Raw genomic sequence first — 17,252 nt, forward strand, 5'->3', positions numbered from 1 at the left:
CAAGTAATCTTGCTCTACGATCTTTCTCAAATTGCTACATGCAAAAAGTAGACTTCCAAACGTTGTCCTATATAGCTATTTGCATCCTGTTCTGTGTCTGCATTACATGGGGGACAATGCCATGCGTGGCCACAGTGACAGTAGGCCTACTGAACACAGTGTTTATAGAAAAAATATACAACATTCTATTTCATTTTGTGGCTTCCAATATGTAGCAAGAAGATGGGCCTGGTTATGTAATAAATTAAGATAGTTCTTTATTAATCCCCAAAAGGGCACATTTGATTGAACCAGCCAATACATAACACCACCAATAAATACACAATAAAACACAACAAAGGACACACTGACATTAAAAGCAGCACATCAACAATGAATATAAGTGCTCATGTTAAAAAGCCTCATAGCATAGAATAGGTGGGTACAAGCAATCGGTACAAGCATTGCCATAGGGACTGAGAAATGAGCATGGCGACTGTGAGAGAAAAGAAGGGGATCGAGGTTGTTATTTAATAATTGCATTTACTGACCCTGAGGTGAAAATAATTGCCTTTTCCCCACAGTAGGCTATTAAAGAAAACAATGAGGTAAAAGTTGGAAGGATCCTTTAATAATAAATCAAATGTATTCATAAAATGAAATGTTATCATTCATTCAGTCACGGATGTATTACATACAGCAGGCCTATATACAGTCAGACTGTGATAATTGACTTAATCACCTGTGGGCTAACAAAGCCTGACGCAATGTCCTGCCTCATCACTCCAATTACTGGTCTTGCAAGACACGTGTCTTCACTACACAAAGAAACCACACAAATACCGCGCAAAATATTGCTTTTGTCACAGTTATATTGTTCAATTGTGAATCATTTAACTAATTAAAACACAGCATAACCTGTAGCCTAACAATGCTACTTATGATTTGTGTAATTTTTGCATTCTTTGCGCCATATTACCGATGCCTTTCAACTCTCGTGCTGCAGAAAACCGCTCAAACTAGAGCACAAGATGCCCTGCCTCGAGTCACCTGCACCGCCCGACGAATACGCGCAGTTTTCGGTCAAGCGGTTCTTCATAACCTACGCGTAAAAGGTAAATAGCCATATTTTAGCCCTCTATATCTGCAGATTTTGTTTGTTTAATTAGAATGTATGGTATACTGGTTGAGCTCATTTTCCCCAGACAGGTATGGAGTCAGTGTGCCTGTGCCAAAAGCCAAAGAACATTGTGGAGTGAGAAGGGGAGAAAAGAATGGTACCCTTTCTTTCCAGAGTCGATATGACAGTTGTTACGCACAGGTTGAGGTATGGTAATGTTTTTTGATGTTCATTGCATTGAGAGGTCTTGGTCTGTGTGTCAACCTACTGATTGCCATATCAAACCACTTTGGTTTATCTTTAGGGTGACACAGTGGTTGTGTCTTTGAGAGTACAGCTGGACGCAGGGGATCAATGGTACAGGGTCAATATTAGCTGCCCCCTACTCAAGAAGACGGCCCAGAAACCCATCATCGGTCGCACCTGTGAGTTCATATAATTTTATAGGGAGTGAATTTTAGATGATTTATCACACATAGTGATTGCAGTGCCCTTTAGTACCACCTCTGTAAAAGTCATTCTTCCAATTTACTTTCCTTCAGCACGATCAGGAAAATGCAGCATCCATAGAGCTTTGCGTGTGGACTGTGGGCCCCAGGATGTCTCCAATGATGACTGTCTCAAACTGGGATGCTGCTATGATGATCATGACTCAACTTGCTATTACAGAATGAACAGTAATGGAATTAGTTTTGTGTGTATTTTGTACAATGGAGAACATGCTTCTGAAAGAAAGTATCAGCAGAGGGATAGTGACTGTCGTGGTGAGATTAAATGTCAAGAATAACTCCTTGTTTCTGTCTCCTCCTCTTGCTCTCAGCCTGTTCTCTGGATGGCCATTTTGTGTTCTCTGTGAAGGCGACAGACACTGACCCCCCAATCAACCCCAACAACCTTGCCGTCAAGGGTCAGCCACAGTGCTCTCCTGTAGCTACCTCTGCAGATACAGCTGTCTTTAAAATCGGGGTGAGGGAGTGTGGCACAAAGATGATGGTGAGTCATTAGGTCTAGTTTACCTTCTGCCCTAATCTACAGTAGTATACTTCTGTCCTGAATGCCTCTGTAGTAGTATAATGCTGCTTTTTCTTGCAGTGTTGAATACTCTTAGGTATGCTAAAATACCTTGTTCCCCCTCTTATATTTACAGGTGAATGGGGATGTTGTAAGCTATGAGGTGGAGGTAGAGGAACTGCATCCAAAGATTACAGGCAAACATTCTCCCTTCAGGTAGCTGCTTATTTCACTTCCTGCCTGTGGACAGTGCACTACAATTTAGACTACTTTACCATCTCGTGGCTTTAGCCAGAACCTAATTGCTTGAAACTATCATGGAGTAAATGTTTTGAATGAGACTTGGTTTGTAGTCTGCAGGTCCAGTGTCAATATGAGGGGTCAGCTCTCCTCCACACTGATCTGTGGTCCTTAAACCCAACTAACCCTCCACCTGTGACTGCACTGGGGACTGTCCGAGTGCAGATGAGAATAGCCACAGGTACTGTAGTAAAACAATATGGTTTCCACAGACCAAGCAAAGGATGCCAAATCCAAACACTGCAAGTATATGGCATCGAGTTGTCACTTCACACACTGGTAGACCTCCATCATCCTCGCCCTTTTCTTTTTTCCAGATGAGTCCTTTACCTCTTTCCTCCCTGAGGACCAGCTGCCCCTGACCCTGTATCTGCATACGCCTGTGTATGTGGAGGTGTCAATCGCTCCACCCTCACCTGACCCCAGTCTCTCCCTGCGTGTGCGGGACTGCTTCGCCTACCCTGCCTCCAGACACTCCGTATGGACACTACTCTATGATGGGTGAGAGGGAGGGAGACGCAAGTTTTCCTATACTGACTGAAGATTAATCACTGTTTAGTAGTCTCACTCCCATCCTTCTCCCTGACAGTTGTCCTAACCCTCTGGACAACGTGAGGAGTTCTATCCCAGTGGACAGTCAGGGGAGGACAACCTCTCACTCCCAGGTCAGGAGGTTTGATGTCAAGACCTTTTCCTTTGTGGACCCTGAGACGGGCAATCCCAGTGTGGAGGAGGTAAGATCTATCCTATTTATCTGAAGAATCTGAACATTTTGCTATTATACTGAACAAAAATATAAACGCAACATGTAAAGTGTTGGTTTCATGAGCTGAAATAAAAGATCCCAGAACTCTTCCATACACACACACAAAGCATATTTCTCTCAAATGTTGAGCACAAATTTGTTTACATCCCCCGTTCGTGAGCATTTCTCATTTGCTAAGATAATCCATCCACCTGAAAGGTGTGGCATATCAAGAAACTGATTAAACAGCGTGATCATTACACAGGTGCACCTTGTTCAGGGGACAACAAAAGGCCACTCTAAAATGTGCAGTTTTGTCACACAACACAATGTCACAGATGTCTCAGGTTTTGAGAGACCGTGCAATTGACATTCTGACTGCAGGAAGATCCACCAGAGTTGTTGCCAGAGAATTTAACGTTTATTTCTCCACCATAAGCCGCCTCCGTCTTAGAGAATTTGGCAGTATGTCCAACCGGTCACACAACCGCAGATCACGTGTAACCACACCAGCCTAGGACCTCCACATCCGGCTTCTTCACCTGCGGGATCGTCTGAGACCAGCCACCCGGACAGCTGATGAAATTGAGGAGTATTTCTGTCTGTAATAAAGCTCTGTGGGGGAAAAACTAATTCTGATTGGCTGGGTCTGTGTCCTCCCAGGCCCACCCATGGCTGCGCTCCTGCCCAATCATAGGAAATCCATAGATCAGGGCCTAATTTATTTCAATTGACTGATTTCCTTATGAACTGTAATTCAGTAAAATTGTTAATTTTTGCATGTTATGTTTATTTTTGTTTAGTATAAATTGTCTAAACAAAGATCTCTTGGTCCTCCATCTGCTGCAGTGTTTCCCAACCCTGGCCATTGATGCCAACAGTACACATTTTCATTGTAGCCCTGACAAGCACACCTGATTCAACTAATCATCAAGCCCTCAATGAGTTGAATGAGGTGTGTTTTGTCCAGGGCTACAGCGGAAATGTGTACTGGAGGACCAGGGTTGGGGGGGAAAAACACTGATTACTGAATCTTGTCTCTCAGGTGTACTTTTACTGCTGGGTGGAAATCTGCACAGAGGAGGAAGAGTGTAAACAACACTGCTCCATCACCTGTGAGTGTTTCAGGTCCCTATGTTCTACATTCACCCTAACACTGAATTGGGTTATTTCATCCAATAGTCATGCCGTCTCATCCTCCTCCATCCAGCACCTGATGGTGAGAGGGCGAGGAGGGAGTCTGGGTCAGATCGAGTCTCCCAGTTAGTCTCATTTGGTCCTGTGTTGTTGGGTCAGAACAGTTCTGAACAGGAAGGGAATCATAGTGATCTGAATATAGGTAAGCACATTCCAAATAGGGGAGAGTGGGGTAAGTTGACTTTTTTTTTTACATTCAACATCACTGTCAAGGGAAATGTAGTATTCTTTCTAACAAAGATATCTACTTATTTGAGGATGTGTATCCCTGGAAATTATCAGAATGAATTTAAGCGTTAGTTTAAAACAGCTTGACCCCCCCCCTACACATTTGTACTGAATTAAATATTACCATCTTTTTATAATCCTGTATATATTTCCCCAATCACAACTGCTTTGTCTTTTAATAAATTTAAGCATATTTCAACACAGGCTTAACACCTAACGTTGTACTTTTTTTACACTTAACATATACCAGCGATAATGCCTTGCAGTATGCCTGGGAAGAACTCTTACATTTTCTCACTTGCCGTTGGTTCAACTTACTCCAAGGCAAACATTTTTACTATATTAACCCACACAACTACAAGGATGCACATTCATGCTAGGTTTAGGACCACATTGAAGCTTAGACTCCAACTGATGTATAGAACAATCTTTAATGATCTATTTTGGTTGAGATACAAGGATCATAACTTGCTTACCTCTTTCCATGTGGTTTCTTCACACTCCATGAAATTACATCTCCCTAAATATTTGTTCAAATGGTACCCTTGTTTCTAGGAAACCATACCCAAAATGTGTCTCAACTTACCCCACAGCTACTGTATGAGTGGAATGAAACTGACACTAACATTTTCTCTTGTTGGCGGCCCTCAGCATTTCAGGTGTCAATGTACTCTGTCACAGTCATCTGTACCTCCATCCTGTTCTTCCTCCTGTTCTCTTCGCGGTCGATGAGTTGTCAAGTGGCAGAAAATGACGTGGAAATGGAAACCAGAAACAATGAGACTAGCCTGCAGGTTGAACAAGCCCAATAAAGCACCTCTATGAACACTTATTTACAATTGGTATTTATTTCAACTACCATTAAATACCTTCACTGGCCATGTGCATTCCAATGCATCACATACTCAGTTTACGTGACCAAGGCAAACTGGCTGCATAGCGCTGCACCTGAACGTAAAATATCAGATATTAAAGCCTCCTATCCTACAGCCCCAGAAATGGCAGAATACAAGGGTGTCTATTGGAAAATGTGAAGTGATCCTAAGGTATTGATTCACAAATTTTGAATCAAACTTGAAGACTCCATAAATTACTGTATCAGTGACAAACAAGAACTATACAAACAGAATACACTTATTTATTGACATCAATGGTGTGGTTTAAAAACCAGGAAGGTGGGGAGAATCTCAGAAACTTGATTCAGTAAGGTCGGAACTTCCTCTGTGCTCTTAGCAAAGCAATTCGCTGTTTGTCCTCCTCAAACTTTTTCCTCAGTTCAGCAATGTCTGAAAGAGACAATAACCCTTTTCAAAACGCAGAGTGACTGAGTAATATGGACAAAGTTAGCAGTGAAGCCAGAATGACTGACAACGTTTTGCACTAAAGAATAAAACGATTTCACCACACATTGTGCTTCTACTGTTGTGATCAAATGACTAGAACCATAATAACTTACGTTCTTTCTGTGTGTTCCTGTGCTGCCAGGTATAGAAGTTCATGAGCTCCTTTCGCTTCCTCTTTCTGCTCTCCTTCTGCAGAGCTTTCTTATTGGATAGCTCACTGTGGGGGCGGGTCTTGGTCCCGCTTTTACCCCTGGTAACTTTTACCCAGCCCTCCTCATCCTCCAGCTGCTCCTCAGCCTCCTCCTTTTGTCGCTCTGCCTCCTGGGTAAGAAAAATAAATGTTAACAGAAATACCAAAATGAGGAGTTGAGATTGAGATACAGGGGGAGAATCTGACCTCTTCTTTTCTCTTATCATAATCCTGCATGAAGGTGTCAACTGCCTCCTGTAGTTTGTCTGGCTGAGCAAATGACTGCTTGTACTGATGAATCCATTCTAAAGGCAAATAAATAAAAGCGAGAGACGTGAGAGGCATGTCAAATACTGTATTAAATCTGGGTGAAATGTCTTTCCAATTTGATACATTCTGCCGACATTTAGAAAAGAAAGACCAAGCATCGAGAAGAGCACTTTAAAGCTCACTCACTCTGAAGACCTGTCAACACAGGTCGCTGCTCTGTGGAAACAACCAATGGGACATCATGGGGATGGGACTTCACTGCTGTAATACTGATGGCCTTCTGAAACACGATGTAACCCACTCTGAACCCCTGTAGGAAATGGAAACATAAAAGGCTCAATACTGAAAAGGTGTCCATAGGCACTTCAATAATCAATCTGATCTAAACACAGAGCTTTGTTGTCTGGATTCAGGGCATACCTGTTTTTGTGCTGGGGTGAAATACTTGCCCAGCTTGGGTCCTGAGTGCTCAAAGGACCCTGGCTTCTCCCTCAGCTCCACAGACTGAACAGGACCAAACTGAGAGAAGAGCTCCTTTATGACACCCTGAAAGAGATTAGTACATGTATACCTTATTTGGCCACAGACAGCTGTAATACAAACATTTTATTTTTCTGTAGACTTGCTAATAGTACAACAATCACATGCACACTGATTGGTAATTGACAGTCTTCACAACATAAACGTACCTCAGAGCAATATGGGGGAATGTTAAGGACAAACAGTGTTCTGTCGAGGGGTCTTTGTGTGGTTTTCTCTGCTCGCACCCGATGCTCTTTTACACATATTTTGTGCTGGGCAACACTGTCAGTACTGAACTGTAGAGAAAGCACTGAGAAGAGTGGTTCAGTCAAAATACAGTCAAACATCTGTCTAGGTAGGTCCTAATACATTGTCTACAACTCCATGGAGATCCAGAGGTTACTAATGGCTTTAGCCTGAGAGTAAAACATAGTAGACAATCTTTGCTTACGCTACATTATGTAGTATTAGGGAATGCAGTCCAAATAATATACAGACATCAAGTTGCCCGATTTTAATCGTTAAAAACCATAAGGAACATAAGACTCGTGTGTTTACAAAGTTTGGTCTTGAAGCAAGCTTATATTGAGTGTTCGACATACCTTGTGGAGTTAGCTAGCTAGAAGCAAACTAGCGTGGTTGAAACAGAATGAGATCATGATCGAACTAACAAACCCAAAATTATATTTTTTAAATCACATTCTCCGTTTACGTGAGTTATTTTAGCAATGGTTACCTGTAAAACCTCCTGGAATAACACAAGCCTGACTGGCATGTTTCTTCTTGGACGGCGCCATCTTCTTTGCGACCTTTCACACAGGAAGTAGAAATGAATTGGTTGTAGTCTAAATATGCATAAAACAAATTCCCCCCACCAAAAATGTTAATCCTACTTTTTAGAGGCTCTAGCTGTCTATCACAGGGGTTCTCAAAATGGGGTCCAGGTGTACTGCAGGGGTTCGCGGCCAGATCAACATATTTAACATTTCATTTTTTTAAATGAATATTACTAACAGATATGACTTTTGGCCAAGGGATCGGTGTAATAAATGTAAAGTATGTAATAGAACACTATGTAATAGTATTTATCTACAATTGATGTCCTTAACCCTGGGCAACATGGGCCAAGGGAGGCTCAGGGATATTGGTATTCACAGTACGCCAACATTTATACATTTTTAAACTTAATACTATTCCCCAATTAAAGTTTTAAAACAGCAGTTTGCTCCTTGCCTCATGGCAAAATGTGTAGAATTGCAGAATAGCTTTAAAGCTGGAACAACAAACATGTCTGCCCCATGCCAAAATTAAAACTGCTACATTTTCTCTCAGATGCCAAGAGCAGGGTCTTTTAAATGGTTCGCCCAGCAATGCAGGGACTTGGTTCGCCCAGCAATGCAGGGACTTGGTTCGCCCAGCAATGCAGGGACTTGGTTCGCCCAGCAATGCAGGGACTTGGTTCGCCCAGCAATGCACAGCAGACAATGTAAAACTCCTTGTAAGCCCTTTTTAAATTGCACTCGCATTGTAATCTGTTTATGAGGGGGTCCCTGATGAATTTGCTATCACAAAAGGGATCTCCGGCCCCAAAAGGTTTTGTGAACCCCGGTCTAGCAGACAAACATAAAGACACTAATACAAAATTATCAAATTTCTATTGAGAAATAAGGCTATAAACCAATATAAAATTATCATTTTGTATATATATAATCACATTCTATACACATATATATATACACACATATACATATATATACATACATACACACACACATCAATATGGACACATCTTTATAAAGCAACATATTTATTGGCAGTAATTAACTTGTACATAGATCTGACCTCCCTACCATATCTTCATGACTGACATAAAAGGCAGCTGTAAAAAGCAATTTACAGACAGTTGAACATAAATTGAGAAAATTAGCATAACTTCTCTACGCTGCGCAAAAAGCAATAAAGAGTCAAATAACAGCCACAAATAAGCATAGAACAACCTGAATGCCACAAAAAGGAGAACGGCAAACCAAATACCACAATGGAATACAAGCATGTGTACAAGTCATTCTGAAATCAAACTTTATATTATGTCCAGTACAAGAACCACCTTTGCCTGTAGTTCACAGTACAAGTATCTTCATGGGTTCGTGCATCAGGTCATAGTGACACCATCGGTTTGGGGGGGGGCAGGACTCCAACCAGCACAAAACATCTCATGATTCCAAGAGGGGTGTTCAATGTGAACTATTTGAACAGTTGTAAAAGTGAACCATGTGATTAAAAAAAATACCCACAACTGTCCAGTTTATCACCCGACCAAATTTGATTAAAACAATAAATGAACAAATCAGACTGCCTCACATTGGTCCGTTATGAGACATGCATCTATGTAGTACGCAGGGGCTACAAATGTTTTCTTTCCTAAAAATCTGGACGACGGCATCAGTGTGTTAATTTTAGATGTTACAACCTGCCAATGATCTGTCAAATTTATACAAATACAGTATCATGCTATTTGATGATGTCAGTAGATGTCTCTGTCAAACAGGAGGGTGGATATATTGTGTTGTGTGACATGTATGTGTGTGGATGTACTAGAAAGTTATATCTTAATGCGGAAGGCTGTGCACTGTGAACCGGGAGACTCTGTGGTAGAGGGGGTCTGGACAGTAGATTTGAACAGGGCCTTGAGGATGGTCTGGGGATCCACCTCAGGTGTGGGCTGAGAGGAGGCTGGACGACCCCCGGGGCGAGACAAAGAGAGGGGCAGACCCTCTTTCCTTCCACTGCCTGGAGTGTCACTGAGCCTCCTGTGAGACAGAAAGAGGATTTTATGTGATGCTGAAAGACAATGTGCATTGCAATTGGAAAGGAAGAAATCATGCACATTGTGGACTACAATTTAATACCGGAAAGTTTGATTTGCATGCAACGCAACCAAGGGGGCAGTGAGAAATATGAATATAACAGAGAGACAGAGAAAGACTTACAAAAGAATGGGCTGGTCTGAAGTGATGACATTCCCCTGTATGTGAAGATTGCACTTCATGGGCTGGCCTTGGGAAGAGAATGAATAAAGATTTAAGAAAGTAAAAACAATGCCTTTTCAGATAACTATTCATCATCAACTGCATCATTACCAGAGGCTGGTTACCAAAAAAAACTCAGCCTTAAAATAAATGTTGCCCTTGCTAAATGCCCTTACCATCCAGACAGCGGTTGTTGTATTTCCTGTAGGCGCTCACAGCGTCCTCCTTCCTCACAAACACCACTTCAGCAATCCCCACCTTCACCAGCCTCGCTCGCTTCAAGGCACCGCACACACAGAACAGCTCCTGTGGACCGTCACAAGAACACAGGAAAAAGGTCAGTTGAATGTGCTAAATGAGTCATGGCTGCATCGTAAGCAGGTCTGCAATTTACACACACAGCTAGAGAGAGAGAATCTAAAACAGCAGAGAACTGAACAGCGCGAGGCACTTACCACTATGTCCTCTTCAGTGACACGGGGGTGCAGATTATTCACTGTTATCTTAGTCCCCTCCAGAGGACTGAAGGAAGGCTGGAAGGGGTGCACCAAAACATTTTACAATCAAATACATATACAGCTCACACCAACACAACAAGCCAATGCTAGGCTTTACGTAAATCTATCGTCAACAAGAGAGAAGTAGGTTGATTACTGACCCCGAGGCTTACTATGCTGCCAACTAGTGATGTTAAAGGCCCAGTGCAGTCCAAAATGTGACTTTCCTGTGGTTTATATACATTTCCAAACTATGAAGTTGGAATAATACTGTGAAAATTATAATGGCTTTTTAGTGTAGGAGCCATTTGAAAAGACCGCTTGAAATTTCAGCCTGTTGAGGTGGGATGGAGATTTGACCTGCCTGGTGACCTCACTATGCAGTAAATTAGTCAATAGACAGAGTTCCAAACCTCTCTGCCAACAGCTAGTTTTCAGTTTTCCCCTCCTCACTCAGCTCTCCCAGATAGTCCTGGCAAAATTCTTGCTTGAGAAATTGCTCTTTGCTAAAAATAAATGTTTGTTTTCACACTAGGCACTTAATTGTTACCGAAATGATTTGATATTGAGATTAAAAAAAAACGGATGCAATTGACCGTTAGTCGGTTAGCCGCCATCAATATATTTGACCGGTCATGCTTATCAGTCTATAGTTTCATTTGCATAACTTAGTGGAATTAAATTGGCGTTTTCATTAGTTCGTTATGCATCTTATTTATTAAATGCGCACCGCATACAGAACCTAGTTTGAGCAGAATATCACCTGTCGGGCATTGAGCGCTCGCAGCTGGTTGCTACCTGCTTGGAGTGAGACTTTCTTATAAGCCCAGTCATTGCGGAACAATTCTAAATGCAATCGCGTGTTGATGTGTGTATATTCAAAAGAGGAGGATCCCAGCTTTCTATTACCACTATTTGTATTTCTTAACTCCTAATATGAAGCAAACCGCACTGCTTTCCAACCAGAGTAGCCAATCTGGCATGGTTAAAAAAAACAAGTGCACATCCTCTCCATTCATCCACCTTGCAATCTGAGCTGGTGGCAGTTACATGTTGAAAACGTAATACTTAATTGTTTGAAACCTGGACGCTTTCCTTCATATGAAAAATGTCAGTTCCTTTTACACATGCAAAGCATTTTCTGTTGGTCACATTATTGTACTGTTTGGAACAAATTTGACCACTTGTTAACCGGTTAGAGCAGGGGTGGGCATTGGTGTCACACTTTTTCCATCCGTAGCAAACACAGCTGATTAATCAAATTTCATTCTAAACTGAAGATCATGATTAGGTGATTATTGGAGTCAGGTGTGTTAGCTGGGGCAAAACTGTGACACCAATCAGGACTCCGAGGACTGGAATGGGTTAGAGAGATACTGGGTTAGAGAGATACTTCGAGATTCTGACAAGGAGGCCATTTATCTACTTCCCCAGAGTCAGATAAACTTGTGGATACCATTTGTATGTCTCTGTCCAGTATGAAGTTAGAGGTAGTTTTGCGAGCCAATGATAACTAGCATTAGCACAATGACTAGAAGTCTATAGGTATCTACTAACATCCCTACCAACACATTCCTATAGAGATGACCTTATATGTCCAGTAGCTGGGTGAAGTAGCTCCAGTAGCTGGGTGAAGGGACATGTGGAGACTGACCTGTGGGGGTGGAGGAGGCTGAGAGCTGGGCTCCGCTGTGGGCCCTGCCTGCTGGAGGGTCCTGGAGATGGGTTGTAAGGCGGGAGCAGAGGAGCGGGAGGCCCCCACACTAGGGTTGGGCCTTGTGGGTGCCACAGGCACTGGGGGACGAGGAGCGGTGTACGCATCGTTTTTGACTACTTTAGTGATGGGGGCTGACATCGAGAAAGGGCAGCCCTGGGTGCCAGGCTGTTGGAGAAAGAGAGAAAGCATTGAAACTTTTCAGTGAATGAATGGAAAGTTGAGAGTGAGACACTAATACAGCCAGTGTGGCAGTACTAAAGGGATATTCGATTTACATTGAATAATAAAGAATTACAGATACATATAATTTAGGAAAAAGCAACAGAAAGAGAGAAAAGTTAAGAAAATCTAGAATAGTCTTCACACCCGTGACTGCAGCATATGGTTGCCAGTAGTGGTCTTCATCTGTTTGCCAGGGATGTCATCATCACATGAGAAAGACTGAGGGAGAGATGGTACGTTACTCACTCACATATGCATTGCAGTGGCGCATGACCAGCAGAAATCAACCAAATTCAGTTGATATACTCTAAAGAAAACTTTTATCTAAGACCATTTGAATCAATTCTGCCATCTAACTTCTGATTCTTATCTTTTCAAAAAAAAAAAAATATGTCCCTTACCTGGGAACCCCTGCTTGGCATGTTCATACGGATCCCACTTGACATCCCAAACGGCCTTTGCTGCTAAAAAAAAGTTAAATAAAATCATTATTCAGAAGGTGAATTAATGTATTTGACTCAAAGCATGCTACCAATAACTAAATAGCAAATAAGCCTAGTTGAATTTTTAACTAAATTTCCAATTAACTTCAGCTAGCAACTATGTTTGGAGTGAGGCTATGCTTTACCACTATAAACAATGCAAGAATTTTCATTTTCTCTTATCCGTGCACATCTTGAGCGACAAGTGGGTCAATTCTATCTAGTAGCTAAGCCTGGATAACATTAGAGCAGATCCTGGACCCGTGGTTACTATCACTTTGGAGCCAACTGTCAGCCTGATCACTTACCTGGATGGTTTTGGTGATCTTCATGGGTGCTGCCATTCCTTGGCTTGGTGGAGCTCCAATGCTCCTCTTGAGGCTCAGCCTATCACGAGCATCCATCATCCTCTTAGCACCCCCCAGCTGTGGCGTAACCCCAGCTCTAATGTTCATTCCTTGTAGGTTGGGGGTAAACTGCCTTGCATTTGCACTGGCAATGTCGTTGGTAGTGTGTATCTGTATCTGCTGCACATGTGTCTGTAGCTGTGCTGCTGGTATCTGCTGTAAACTCTGTGGGGTAACATTAAATGTATTCGGTCCTCCTTTCCGTGAGTTGATCATCTGTCGGGCATCCTGGACCCCACCTGCTCCTCCTCCGCCACGGATTCGGAAGCGGGCATCTTTCTGGCCAAGTTTCTCTCTGGCATCCTTCACTTGAAAAGCTGGAGGAAGCGAGAGCAGGACAAGAGTGAGCAGAAGGCAAGAAACCATTCCAATGTCTGATCTGACTTGCAAGAATGCTTAACAGAACGTAATGTAGTCCAACAGTAAAATGTGTAGTTTGAAACAAAAGATTATTTTGTAAATGGGGCTTAGATAAGAGAGACATCCAGATCAGATCTCTTGAAGTCTCAATAAGCATTTTTCATGTCCACTTGACACAAAATCAATCTGTCAAATGGAATACATCCCTCTACTTCTCAATAGGGCAACAGGCAGGTCCTCACACAAAATACCTGCTTTAACTCTGGCAAAGGCTGGGGCATGTATTATTTCACCCATTACCTTGAGCATTGCTCCAAAAGCTGTTCAGAATTAAAAAATTGTTTGAGTTCCAACAAAGTCATTCTGTTGAATATTTGATACTACTGAAAAGCTATTTGCCCTGCATGCCAGGTCTGGTTTTTGGTTACCAGTTCCTCCTCCTCCACCAAGTCTCTGTCTGACATCTGTCATCCCAATTTTCTGTCGGGCATCAAAGGTCCTCCCGACCCCTCCAGCACCCCTGCCAAACATAGGCCTGAAAGACAAGAGGAAGAGGTCGACATTGGTAGTCAACTAACGTTAGTTGTAGCCTAATCCTCCATGATCTAATATCCACATTTAGCAAAACACACATGGAGCGCGTATAAGACCAGCTATAGTATTTGATTGTGTCCTACATTCAGTATGGCTCTAGGTATACTCAAAGCGATATACAAAATCAAATACTATAACGTTAGCTGGGGTGGGAATCATTTGTGGAACGTTCCAACAGGAATCTGTTCCAAAAACGTTGTAAATAACAAGGATGCCAACAAACGCATACAACGTAGCATGATCAATTCACATAGATAACTAGTTGCCGAATAGGCATAAACTCACCATGTAGCTTATTCTTAATGTTTGTCCATAGGCTACCTGGGTGAGGACAGACATTTTTCGGAATAAACGTGGTGAGTGAAAAATGTAACAAAATTGCCCACTCCCTATCTTACTCTGCCGCTACACAACATTTTATGCGTTGTTTGTTGGCAACCTTGTTATTTATGAAGTTTTTGGAACAGATTACTGTTGGAACGTTCCACAAATTATGCCCACCCCGTTAGCTGTTCTGATATGCGCTCCTTGTGTTTTCCAAAATGTGAATATTAGATAATGGAGGACTAGGCTACAACTAGTTGACTACATATGGCTCTAGGTAGAGAGGATCTACAAGACTGCCTCGCGCTCTATACCATATCTATAGGTATACTAACTAGCTACGTTAGCTGTACGTTTCTGCGTTTGTAACCATTGTTAGTTTATAGCTAACTACCTAACGTACATTCCAGCGAACTGTTTACCTTATTCGGTTATTTTTTTGGTCGATAGCTAATTTACCGTCATCAAATGCTGATAAAAATTGTTTACCTAGTTAGCTAACTAGTTAAACAAAGCCCTGATAAATAGCTCGATGCGCGTATTTGACTCATTGATATCAGGGAAATCAGTGTCTGCAGTGTAGCGATAGATAGTAACGTTCGCTACATGATTGTAGCTAATCCAACCGGGAGTACAGGCCTTGAAAAAGGACCGCTGAGGAACTGAAATAGCCGAGGCTTTCTGGAAAATGAATTTCTTCATTACGTTGAATGATACAACTCAAGGCATAACGTTCATAAATTGCATTCAAACTCATAAATTGCTAAATTAATACCTTTTAACTGTTTCTTTGTTGTTGAAACCGCGTCGACGTATCACTTCGTCCAAAGAAATATCTTCCATCTTATTTGACTCAAACGCGTGAGTGATCGTAACTGGACAGAGAAAAACGAGAAGAGACTATGGAAGGCAAGTTGGATCAAAAATGGCGAACTCAATAAAATAATAGCTCCTTGAAAAACTACATTGTTGACACCATAATAGAATTACGTATACAATTTAAATATATGTTGTTTGAAATACCAATACAGATCTATTTTACTCTTACATTTGTTTTAGCAAGATCTAAAAACCAGAGTGTATTATTTTAAGAGAAATTCATATTTTATATGGTTTTAAAGGCCTATTAGGTTATGTGAAGTGTCAATGATCACATCAATGCAATTGGTCATTATCAATTAACAAAACATGATACTTTTAACATAAAACATAAACAAATATAAATAAATTGCACAGCCTTAGAGACCTCTGGTATCGATTGCTCTTCACGAAGTAAAAAAAAAAATGCCGGGGGTAAAAGAAACGTTTTAACTTTCCCATCAACCTTTGCGCTCCAAATCGCTTGAAACCAGTGTAAATAAGTAAAATCGCGTAGAAAAGCTATATTTTACCTGACTAAATTCAGGAATGAAAACGTACAATTATGTATCACATAATGCGCTCAGAAAATAAAATGCAACTGTAGGTTTATACTTTTTGAAGTGAACGCCAATGGTAAACACCATGAGTGTAATAGTCTGCACACAGAGGTAGGTAATGCCCTCGACCATCGATTGGTTATGCCTTAAACTGATGAGTAAGGAAAATAACGACGCGGGGTGACGCCCGTGTCCTCGCCTAGATTTGCGAGATCAATTTTTGAACGGGTACAGGTCCGCCTGTTTAGGTGACTCACCTACTTTGTGAGATGCCTTGCGGGACATGGATCTGCCCGACCTCTAATGTAAAATATGAACCTCTTTCAGGATACTGACACAAGGTTACACAGAACCAGAATGGAATTATATTTTCCATGATTGTAACGTACAATTTCAGAAAAATAGAATGTCAGGAATCTATAATAGTACTTACTGCACCTTCTCCAAAACCTTTTTCAACATAAAGAACATCTCTGCCTTCTATTTCTCTAACCACGTTCCATCAGCAGTTTTTATGCGGGTAATGTCATACTGTATCATTAAAAAAAAATTAAGACAGAGTAGGCACATTTGCTATTTAACAAACAGTTTTAGTGACAAAATTATTTGTAGTTGAAAATGCGATGAAAACACATTGAACTTTAGATTTTTATTTTACAATTACATTTAGTCATTTAGCAGACGCTCTTATCTAGAGCGACTTACAAATTGGTGCCTTCACCTTATGATATCCAGTGGAACAACCACTTTACAATAGTACATCTATATCTTTTTGGGGGGAGGGTTAGAAGGCTTACTTAATCCTATCCCAGGTATTCCTTAAAGAGGTGGGGTTTCAGGTGTCTCCGGAAGGTGGTGATTGACTCCGCTGTCCTGGCGTCGTGAGGGAGCTTGTTCCACCATTGGGGTGCCAGAGCAGCGAACAGTTTTGACTGGGCTGAGCGGGAACTGTGCTTCCGCAGAGGTAGGGAGGCGAGCAGGCCAGAGGTGGATGAACGCAGTGCCCTTCTTTGGGTGTAGGGACTGATCAGAGCCTGAAGGTACTGACGTGCCGTTCCCCTCACAGCTCCGTAGGCAAGCACCATGGTCTTGTAGCAGGTACATAAAAAGTTAATGTTGTGTGCACTACATTATCACGTTCTGATTTTAATGTTCAACAAGTCAGTTTGGTGGAAATATACTCACTTATGCTGATTTGGGAATATATACATCTGTTGCTGTCTGCCTGGCAGGTTCCCCTCTCTCCACTGGGATTCTCTGCCTCTAACCCTATTACCGGGGTTGAGTCACTGGCTTA

The 17,252-nt window shown here is 41.8% G+C and overlaps 3 protein-coding genes and 1 non-coding gene across 6 annotated transcripts; 2 read left to right on the forward strand and 2 right to left on the reverse strand.

Annotated features, from left to right (window-relative positions):
- Positions 1–12: 12 nt before the first annotated feature.
- Positions 13–5,410, forward strand: LOC106607121 (zona pellucida sperm-binding protein 4). Its single transcript, XM_014203735.2, has 12 exons — positions 13–1,094; positions 1,185–1,306; positions 1,404–1,524; positions 1,642–1,776; positions 1,920–2,092; positions 2,247–2,326; positions 2,464–2,591; positions 2,728–2,911; positions 3,000–3,144; positions 4,201–4,270; positions 4,366–4,494; positions 5,232–5,410. Exons 1-12 carry the CDS (start codon positions 911–913, stop codon positions 5,390–5,392), a joined length of 1,632 nt encoding a protein of 543 aa, XP_014059210.1. The 5' UTR covers positions 13–910; the 3' UTR covers positions 5,393–5,410.
- Positions 5,410–7,728, reverse strand: rrp7a (ribosomal RNA processing 7 homolog A). The gene is made up of 7 exons (XM_014203740.1): positions 7,642–7,728; positions 7,073–7,215; positions 6,804–6,929; positions 6,570–6,693; positions 6,321–6,418; positions 6,037–6,244; positions 5,410–5,866 (listed from the first exon to the last, which is right to left on the reverse strand). The coding sequence occupies exons 1-7, from the start codon at positions 7,700–7,702 to the stop codon at positions 5,781–5,783; spliced, it is 846 nt and encodes a 281-aa protein (XP_014059215.1). The 5' UTR covers positions 7,703–7,728; the 3' UTR covers positions 5,410–5,780.
- A 967-nt stretch (positions 7,729–8,695) lies between these two features.
- On the reverse strand, positions 8,696–15,431 carry LOC106607122 (polymerase delta-interacting protein 3). 3 transcript variants are annotated; one of them, XM_045720423.1, is made up of 11 exons: positions 15,313–15,414; positions 14,499–14,534; positions 14,048–14,154; positions 13,161–13,576; positions 12,772–12,834; positions 12,515–12,589; positions 12,086–12,313; positions 10,390–10,467; positions 10,111–10,240; positions 9,896–9,962; positions 8,696–9,715 (listed from the first exon to the last, which is right to left on the reverse strand). In XM_045720423.1, the coding sequence occupies exons 3-11, from the start codon at positions 14,148–14,150 to the stop codon at positions 9,508–9,510; spliced, it is 1,368 nt and encodes a 455-aa protein (XP_045576379.1). In that variant the 5' UTR covers positions 14,151–14,154; positions 14,499–14,534; positions 15,313–15,414; the 3' UTR covers positions 8,696–9,507. The 3 variants fall into 3 exon arrangements, with proteins under 3 accessions (XP_045576379.1, XP_045576378.1, XP_014059211.2); XM_045720422.1 differs by lacking the exon at positions 14,499–14,534 and having other exon boundaries at positions 12,772–12,831; positions 15,313–15,431; XM_014203736.2 differs by lacking the exon at positions 14,499–14,534 and having other exon boundaries at positions 15,313–15,431.
- A 665-nt stretch (positions 15,432–16,096) lies between these two features.
- On the forward strand, positions 16,097–16,251 carry LOC123743583 (U12 minor spliceosomal RNA). The gene has a single exon (XR_006770439.1). It is a non-coding gene; the product is annotated as a U12 minor spliceosomal RNA (small nuclear RNA).
- Positions 16,252–17,252: the final 1,001 nt, after the last annotated feature.

Source organism: Salmo salar, chromosome ssa06, assembly GCF_905237065.1.
Source record: "Salmo salar chromosome ssa06, Ssal_v3.1, whole genome shotgun sequence".
NCBI lineage: Eukaryota > Metazoa > Chordata > Actinopteri > Salmoniformes > Salmonidae > Salmo > Salmo salar.